This window comes from Caenorhabditis briggsae (assembly GCF_000004555.2).
Source record: "Caenorhabditis briggsae complete genome, chrI, whole genome shotgun sequence".
Lineage (NCBI taxonomy): Eukaryota > Metazoa > Nematoda > Chromadorea > Rhabditida > Rhabditidae > Caenorhabditis > Caenorhabditis briggsae.
In genome coordinates, this window is record NC_013489.2 from 8,811,096 (window position 1) to 8,821,025 (window position 9,930).

Sequence of the window (9,930 nt, forward strand, 5' to 3'; positions counted from 1 at the left end):
CATAGACAAGATACAGTATTCCAATTAATACCGTTTTGTAGTGCTCGTGGAGCTCTATCATACCTGATTGAGTTGGTTCGAAAACATTGCTTCTGAAAGAAGTTATGGCAGGGACCGCGACGGCCCGGAAAAGGCCCGGATTACAAGTATGCTTGCAACAAGACAAGATTTGAAATTTCATTTCAGCTTTTTCAGACTTTTCACAAGAAATACCTGAAATAGGATACTTTAAACATGGTTCTGATTGTTATAGTTGAAAAAATTTCAGATTATTCTTAAACTTCATAAACTCTGAGAAACGGATACCATAAACACTCTAACCGTCATCTTTGAGCTCAATTATCTTGATTCCTGTGAAAGATTCCAAATATTAGATAACTGATAAAATATATGTGATATTATGATAAATACTTTTACAGATGAAAAACGTTTGATATCTTTTACAGGAATCGAGATAATTGTTCACAAAATTAACGATTTGGATGGAGTTATATTATATGAGAGGAAGTATGTCAATTTCTATTTCTTTTTCATTTTCAGCTACTAAACTCTCAACGACTAATAGTTCACTCAAACTTTCATATTCCATTTAAAATGCTCAAATACATTAATAACTGCTCATTAAATTCCATTTCCTACATGCTTTTCTCCCACGCTCTCTCAATATTTCTTTTTCCTTGAATGCCCAAAAACAATGAGGGAGCAAAGGAGAATGTACGGAGAAAAGGGATGGATGATGATGATGTGGCTGGGGCGGTGCTCCCTTCTGCTTTTCCTATATTTAATCCATGTCGTCCGGGCTCTTTCTTTTACCACCACCACCATCTCTGTCACACAATCATTCATGTCCTCTCCTGCTTTCGCTCCATTTTATTTTTAATCTTTTCTCCCTCTTCCCAAAAGATGACCACTTTTAAAGTGGGAATGAGAAGTTCAGAGAGGAAGAAGACAACAATTTTTAGTTTTAATAATTTTCAAAAATACTTGTTTCAGGTCTCTCGATGAGGTCCTCCAAATGGATATTTGTTACTGTAGGTACTGCTATACTTCTCATAACCAGATATGGTAAGAATTTCTTTCCAAACAGCTTGGTAAGATTCGAAAAAGACAAATTAGGCTTACCTTTTCGGAAAATGAGCAGAAGTAAGCTGAACGGTGATCTACCGTATTTTCTCTAATCGAACTCTACCCAAAACGTCGAGTTTGAGCTCAATTATATCGGTAGCTATAAAAGATATAAAAAAGTTGTTAACTGATAAAACGTTTGTGATGTCATCATAAATCTTTCATCAGTTGACAGATTTTCAATATCTTTCCAAGGAACTGAAATAATTGAGCTCAAAATTGACGGTCTGCGTGGGCTCAGGAAATACTGTATATCTGGTAGCTCGGGGATTTTCTTAAGGAAACTTCTGAACTTCTCAAACTCGCAAACTCAAATTCTCCGGTTCGGAAACTAAAAAATTTAATTTACAGAAATTGAGAAATTTGAAAATTTAAAAGTCAATAAAGTTCGAATTAAGAAATTCAGAACCTCTCGAAGTTTAGAAATTCGGAAATTTGAAATTAAGCTTTTTTTCCATTTCGGGATTCTAAAATTCCCTAATTTGATAACTCTTGAATTCTGAAGTTTGGAAATTTGGAAATTGAGAAATTCTTAAACTCCTAAAACTTGGAAATTTTTGAATATCTTCCGAATTTCTCAATCTCTCGATTTCTAAAATTCTGAATTGCTAAGTTTCTGAACTACAAGTTTTGGAATTTCTCACTTCCCTAAATTCGGAAAAGCTCCGAAAATCTCATTTAAGTAACTTCGAGGACTAACGAACAAATTCGATCTGCTTTTTCAAATATTCAGTCATTTTGTACTACAGATATGCTTTTTAGACTATTCGAGATAATCAGCGTTAAAAAAAAGTTTCGACACATAATTCGGAGGGTTTAACAATTCAGGGGTACAAGGGGGTACAAAGTGATTTAAAAGTACAAAATCCACAAATGGGAGGTACACAATTTGGATTTTTCAGGTATATCGTACCCTCAAATTGGATATTTTGTACCCCTAAATTTTCGTACCCTCCGGATTATTTGCCAAAAGTTTTACAACACACAAAATTTGAGCAATTTCAAAAAGTGCATAATGATCGCCATATCGACCACCCATAAAACCAAGAGAAATGAAGCAAAGAAGGCGTTGACGCTTTCCATCTTTTTCCTCGCTTCTCAGATTTTTTCGACGCCTTCTTGTCGGTTAATACGTGCAAATGGTTCTCTGGGGAATCATCAAAGATTTTGAAAGAAGTTGGGAACACTTCGTATGATTTGTTTACAGTTGTTGACCTACTTTAGCTTTTTTCTATTTTCAGCTTTGCCTAAAACTAATATAGAGCTATGAGTAGGTATCAATTATGAAGAAAATTTTATTAAGAATTTTTTATGTTTAGGTTCGGCATCGGATGATGAAGAAAGATTGATGGTAGACGTTTTTCGAGGTTACAATTCACTCATTCAGGTATGATTTTTTGAAAGTGAAAAACTGAAAAATTGGATTTCAGCCAGTCCGAAACTCCTCTGAACTACCGCTAATCGTCAAAATGGCTCTACAACTTGTACTGCTCATCAATGTGGTTGGTGGTGACACTTTTTATCCAATTATCAAATTTGTAAATCGAATTTTTTTAGGACGAGAAAGATCAAGTTATGCACACAAACGTCTGGCTCACTTTGGTTTGTTTCTTCTTTTCTTCTTTTTTTTTAACTTTGAAATGTTTTTTTCAGCAATGGCACGATTTTCAAATGAAGTGGAATCCAGTGAATTATGGAGAAATCAAACAGATTCGAGTTTCTCCCGATAAAGTCTGGCTGCCAGATATTGTACTTTTCAATAAGTAAATTTAAAAGGGTTTCGTGAAGTAAAATAAAACATTTCAGTGCCGATGGAAATTACGAAGTGTCGTTTATGTGTAATGTGGTTATAAATCATAAAGGAGACATGCTGTGGGTACCACCAGCTATTTACAAAAGCAGTTGCATTATTGGTGAGACTTTTTACTTTTCAAAAAATCCTAGTTCAGAACAAATATTAAATACAGTGCCGGTCAATAAGACACAAAAAACATAGAGTACCGTTGATTTCCGTATATTTTGAGCATTTACAGGTCGATTTTCACTTCGGAATGACCTTTTCGGAATGTCAAAAATTCCGATTTTGAAACTTCGGAATGTCGGAATTTTCGAAAAATTGAAAAGTTCAAATTTTAAAGTAGAAATTCCAGTTTCGCATCACAAAAACGCCAAAAATAGGTGAAAAATTGTCAAAAAGGTTTTGAAAACGCAAAAAATTGGAAGTAAGAAATTTCGGAGTTTCGAATTCCGTTCCGAACATCCCTGTTTAGAAGTCTGGAGCTCGGCTGTCAAGTTTTCGATCACTAAAAATTATAATTTGCTGGAAAAAGCGTTGCTGTGTATCTTACTGAGCAATACTGTATCTTAGGTTTTCATTGAGAAATTAATTTCCAGATGTGGAGTTTTTCCCATTCGATGAACAAGTTTGCACTCTGGTATTCGGAAGTTGGACGGTAACTTATTCTGCAGTGTATCCAAAAGGCTAAAGCAGTAATTTTTTCAGTATAACGAAAACGAAATCAAGCTGGAATTTGTTCAAGCAGAGTTAGTAGATGTATCTGAATACTCAGCCAGTTCTATCTGGGATGTAATAGACGTCCCTGCTTCGTTGGTCAATAAGAGATCTCGAATTGAATTTCAAGTCAGAATTCGAAGAAAAACGCTTTTCTATACAGTTGTACTTATTATCCCAACTGTTTTGATGGCTTTCTTGAGTATGGCTGTATTCTTTTTGCCAACAGATTCAGGTAAACCCTTTTTAAATTAAAAATATGTACACTAGATTTTTTCCAGGAGAAAAAATCACATTGACCATTTCTGTTCTTCTTTCGATTGTGGTTTTCTTACTTTTGGTCTCGAAGATTCTTCCTCCAACTTCTTCTACCATCCCTTTAATGGCTAAATATCTTCTTCTAACATTTGTACTCAACGTCATCACTATTTTGGTTACCGTGATTATAATCAACGTCTACTTCCGTGGACCTAGAACACATAGAATGCCTCATTGGGTCCGGGTCGTATTCTTACAGGTAAACTAAACTCAAATCCCAGTTCTCCGTTACATTTTCTTTTACAGTACCTCCCAAAACTAGTGTGCATGAAAAGACCAAAGTCAGCATCGGAAAGAAGCGCAGTCCGTTCTGGAATGGCTCAGCTGCCGGGAGTGGGTCAATTCACTTTGAGTCCCTCCGCCCATCATCCTCTGTGTCCATCAGCAGACGATCGAACGGCGACGATTCGGAACACTACACTCAATGAGACATCTGCATATTATCCATTGAGTACGGATGCTCTAAGGGCAATCGATGCAATTGAATATATAACAGAACATTTGAAAAGAGATGAACAACATAAATCAGTGAGTTTATAGAATACCGTAAACACTCAAACAGAGCGCCCCCAAATTTTGAGCGCATATATCTCGGCTCCTGTAAAAGGTATAGAAAAGTTGGTAACTGACCAAACATTTAAGATAAACAATTTATCAGTTAAAAACTTTTTCATATCTTTGATAGTAACCAAGACATATTCACTCAATGCTAAAAGTTAAAGGGCCCTTCTATTACAGGTTTTACGGTAGATTTCGCAAGATGCTATTTATTAATATTTTCAGTTCCGAGATGACTGGAAATACGTGGCAATGATCATTGACCGACTTCTTCTCTATGTCTTTTTTGGAATCACAGTTGGTGGTACTTGTGGAATTCTCTTCTCAGCACCACACGTTTTCCAAAGAATCGATCAGCAGGAAATGTTGGATCGACTCAAGGAAAAGTATGATACTGCTTCGAATATACCATGATTTACACATTTTTATATCAGAATTTAGTTATTTTTTTCTAGTCCCGTCTATTTTTGTATTTTTATGTCTTTCAAATTCTAAACTTTAAAAGCGGGTTCTTCAATGAACTGGTCTTTATCTCCTTTTTAGTTTGAATATTTTGTGAAAATTATTTTCCACCGGGGATGTTCGGAATTCCGGAAATTCCGATAAATCATTCTGGTTCATTTTTTTGGAATTACCGTAAAACCTGTATAAGAAGGGCCCCCTAACTTATAACTTTGAGCCAGTTTATCTTGATACCCACCAAAGATAAAAAATAGTTGTCAGCTGATGAAATGCTTGTTAGATTGTGATGAACAATTTATCAGTTGACAACTTTGTGACATTATCCACATGTACTGAGATCTATTGTTTCAAAATTTAGAGCTGGGGGCCTCTCTATTACAGGTTTTACGGTGTAGCTGTTTCGCCTACGGTATGTCGAAAGTAGTTTCCAGGTGGGTCTCGAGAGAATTTACTTTAAGTATTTTTTTGCTTTTTTGAAATCTGTGAGATTCTAAAATTCCGAAATTTTTAAAATCGGAATTTTCGACTTATCGAAAAATTCCAAAAAGGCCATTCCGAACATCCCTGTTTCTCACATTGCTGTCAAATGTTCTTTATAAAAAATAACCAAAATAATATTGAAACACTAACCACCTCGATAGATGTTTCATTTCAAAATAAAACACTCAAATAGAGAACAAGTTTCGAAAAAAAAGTAGAAACTACATATTTCGTTTATTTCCACCCAAAAGTCCCCACTTTTTTTTCAAAAAACTCTCTCGTTCGGTAGTTGATTGATGGTTTGTGACCAACGCGAATAAAAAAAAGAAAAAAAGGAGAAGAACATGGGGATTTTGATAGCCATCGAAGGTCACTCTCAATGGCAAAACATTCTTGAAAATAGAAAGAAAATCACGAAAACCCCAACCAACATTTTGAGTGGCTTTCCTATTTTAATACTCTTTACCAAACGTCGTTTTCCATTCTAGGTACAACATGGAAAACGGACACACAAGAAAGGACTATTAAAGAGAAAGAAACTAGGAGAAAGAAGAGATGGAAATTGCCACGTCATCAAGATGATGTCAAATCACATCTTCGGGGAATCGAGGATAAACGAAATTGATTTGAAAAGTCCGATTCATTGATTTAGATAATTTGTTTTTTTCTCCGAAACTCTTGAGATTCGGAAAATGAACAGTTTGGAGAGAGAACAGTGGAAACAAATCACAAAATAGAGACAATTCTTAGACACCATAGAAGTGGAATTTGGTTCTGACGATTATGCGAGTTATGCAAGCAAACACACTCTGTATCCAGATAGTAAAACCTGTAATAGAAAAGCCCCCGACTTTTAACTTTAAGCCAGCTTTTCTCGGTTCCGGTAAAAGATATCAAAAAGTTCTCAGCTAATAAAATGTTTATCATAATTTCAAAAATGTTTTGCAAGTTGACATACTTTTGATACCTTGCACAGGAGTTAAGATAATTGAGCTCAAACTTGACAAGGGGCCCTTCTATAACAGGATTCACGGTATTAATATTCTTGTATCAAAAAAACAAACAATATTTTTTCTACTCGAATTCTATGAAACTTTCTCGACAGCGAATGTTTTCAACATTGCTCGTTTCATGTTTTTTTGCACTCCCCCAAATCTAGAGCAATCGGTAAACATTTTTTCAAACCGTTATGTTTAACGTCTCCTGCTTGACGTCATCTGAGAATCTCCGAATCACAAAAAACTATTAAGTCAATATCAATACACAGTAAACAAACCTTGACTAAAAGAAAATCAAAGTAATCAAAGTAAACACAGGTCACATCATTGAATTTTCACTTCCTTCAATTGGATGAAACTGATTGGGGCATGATCTGAAAACATAAAATGTAGAAGATTTAGATGTATGTGTGACGGTTTAGGATTTGTTTTGTATCCCCCAGATCTATTCATTACGTCACTCTAGTTTGAAACTTCAATACCACTCATCTGTTCAAGTGTTATGTTTTTTTGTATCCATTAAAAAATCGTCAAATTCCCTAAAAAGGTTCGACGTCATCGAGATGGAAAGTTCGTCGAGGAACGATGAAATGAAGTGTAGTCGTCTCATTTTTTCGTACTTCATAGATGACCCTCAAAGGAGATATGGACATTGATCACTGAAAAAAATGATAGAGAAAGGTACAAAGAACAACTGGGAAAATTTAGGATTTTGGAAAAGAAAAGTGGATTTAGAAACTGCAAGAATAAAAGTCGTGAGAGTCTTAAAAAACTGTTTGCATCCAAGAAATTTTTTAAAATTTGGTGCGGTCACACAGCCAAAAATGCTGGAGTTTTCTAGGATTGAAGGCGCATGGAATTGGCAAGTTGCTGATTTTGCTTCGCTCTGAATAAGAAAAAACCAGCGAATTGCTGGTATGCCCTTTGAATAAACGAATAAAAATACCGATTGGAAAATAATAACTGACATGAAACAGAATTGGCCCATGGGAATCTTCCTACTTACAGACGAATCGAAACCAAAATTGAAACCCCTTTGTTCTAGACAAAACGCCATTAAAACAGATTCTTGATATTTTCCAAAACCAAGGGTCATTTCCAATTTGAAACTGTCTATCTGTCCTTGAAACTGTCGAATTCTGACCTATTGTTCGATAGGTTTTTTTCCTTCCAACCTTCTTCCTTTTTTATTTCTTTCCCCTTTCTTCAAATCTCGTTGCCCTTCTGTGGTCATAACAAGTTTAAACAACATTTTCAGACGAATAGGTTTAGATGTTGAAGGAAAAAGAAGAAGAAGACGTCGTGATTCCGTAAAGAGAGAACATCTTTTTTAGTAATTTTAGAGAGAATCAGAGAAATTGTACACACGGAGATACTGGTTAGAAGATGAAAAATGGGCGGAGTCAGGGACAAGGAGGAGCAGAGAAGATGGCGAGTATAAATGTTTTGGTTTTCTAAGAGATTGCATGTTCTCTCGTTTCCTACATTTCAATAGTTTAGGTGTTAAGATCTAAACATCATTTGCATTATTTTTTTATGATAGATTAAAAAGTATATTCAATTAGTGTTTTGTTCAGAATGCATACTTCGTTACTCATATTTCTATCTCTGGTCCCTCTTGCCACGTCCCAAATGATCCGCCAGTGCGGATGTGGAGAGATTCAAGGATGCTTGGGAACAGCCACTGGAGGATTCATGAAGTGCGCTGATCAGTGTCAAAACCACGTAGCAGCCATGGGAGCCAACTATCCAGCATTGAGACAATGTATGTTGGCGAAGGAGCCAGCCATCACCAGAGCTGCCAACTGCCAGAAATCGAACCTCCAGAATGCGTAAGTAACCTAAAAAGCATAGTAACAATAGTCAACTATTTCCAAATTTTTTTCAGATGCTCTCGATCAGGAGGTGGTATGGTTCGCAAACGTTACCCAGAGACACTCAAACTTGCTGCATTCACTGAAGTTAACTCGATCCTGCAGAGATCTGGTAAGTTTTACAGTCTAGAATCCCTATGATTTCAATTATTTTTCTAGGAATCCAAGCCGAAGCAAAGGCTTTCCTCTCAGTCGGAAAGAAGTTTGCCACTTGTGTTATGAAGTGTATGGATCGTGGATCAACTGGACACTGCTATAAGAAACTCGGATGCGGACTCGACCTCCCACCAGATAGCGTTCTTGTCCAATCCACCAAACAATGTGCCATCAACTCCGGATTCGACACTGCTGGAGTCCGTCAATTGTGTAACTGTGTGGCTGGAACTGGAGTCCGCAATCTCGCTCCATTGTGCAATCGCATCACGATCTCTTAATTCTTTTTACAACCTCTTCTTGGAATAATTGTACATTATGGTACCATGATAAGATTTCAAACCTTTGCACATAATCATCTTCTAATAAAATGTTGAAATATTATGTTTTTTCCAGGAAGCAATACGTATCCGAAATTTTTCTGATTTTATGTATTGCAATACATTTGGCTCATTTTCTTATTTAATGTATTTTTTTTATTTTTTCTGATTTCAGTAAAATCAGAAAAATTTTGGATGGCCCAAAGAGAACCGAATATCATATTAACGGGAATAAGAAATTCAGACAGTACTTCTAGCTGTACGCTCACTCCAGCTAGGGTTTTGAGCGGCAATCATTTCCTCAGTGGAGCGCAGTACTAAATTTTAAAAAATTGGAGCTGCGCAACAAAATTATTGCAGCTCAAAAAGATGAGTAAGCTGTAGATTGATTTCTGAAATCAGAGAATAGCGTTCAAATGTGATCAACAATCTTATAGTACAAAAGCAATTCAAAAATTTCTTATTAGAAGAAATAAACGACGATTGAAAAAAAGTTATTCAACAAAATAAATTAAACAGAAAAAATCCCGTAGAAATGAAGTTTTGGCAAAGAACATGTAGAATCTCAGAAGAACGAACCCTGAAAAACGAGAATAAATTAGTTGAGGAATTGTTTAGAATCTTACCAAACTACTGTCATCACTCATCGATGCTTCTTCTCTTGATCTCATTATTTTCGGTGATCCATTCGCTTCAAAAAATACATTATTCGAAGAGTTCAAAGGTGGCAATGAAGAAATATTTGATGATCCCAGATGTCTCATTCCAGAAGACGCCTCGATTCCACTTGTGAATCCTACGTGTTTATAAGAAGAATCCACATGGAAAGAAGGCGTCGATGACGATGGAAGAGGTGGAAGTTGATCCATTTCTTTTGGATTCGTAATTATTCGTAAATTGGGTCGAGGGATTGTTGGAGCTGGAGGAGCATTACCACGAACACAACAGATGATCTTGTCTCCGATTGGTAATAATTTGGAGAGTGTTGATAATCATCTGATCGAGGTGATCGAGATGTTGGCTCATTCCAATGGGACAGCGCCACGTGTTGATTATCATTTGTGTCGGTTTTTCGAACCCAAGCGATGATTCTAAATAAGGTTATCAAATGATATAATCAGAGTGACTGG

General features: G+C 36.0%; 2 protein-coding genes across 2 annotated transcripts; both read left to right on the plus strand.

Annotated features, from left to right (window-relative positions):
* Positions 1-1,001: 1,001 nt before the first annotated feature.
* On the plus strand, positions 1,002-4,927 carry Cbr-unc-29 (the record flags this gene model as incomplete). Its single annotated transcript, XM_002639625.1, has 11 exons — positions 1,002-1,065; positions 2,445-2,512; positions 2,556-2,627; positions 2,683-2,727; positions 2,779-2,888; positions 2,932-3,038; positions 3,520-3,578; positions 3,629-3,872; positions 3,919-4,154; positions 4,202-4,483; positions 4,739-4,927. 11 exons carry the CDS (start codon positions 1,002-1,004, stop codon positions 4,925-4,927), a joined length of 1,476 nt encoding a protein of 491 aa, XP_002639671.1.
* Positions 4,928-8,031: 3,104 nt separating this feature from the next.
* CBG12388 lies at positions 8,032-8,761 on the plus strand (the record flags this gene model as incomplete). Its single annotated transcript, XM_002639624.1, has 3 exons — positions 8,032-8,285; positions 8,342-8,439; positions 8,487-8,761. The coding sequence occupies 3 exons, from the start codon at positions 8,032-8,034 to the stop codon at positions 8,759-8,761; spliced, it is 627 nt and encodes a 208-aa protein (XP_002639670.1).
* Positions 8,762-9,930: the final 1,169 nt, after the last annotated feature.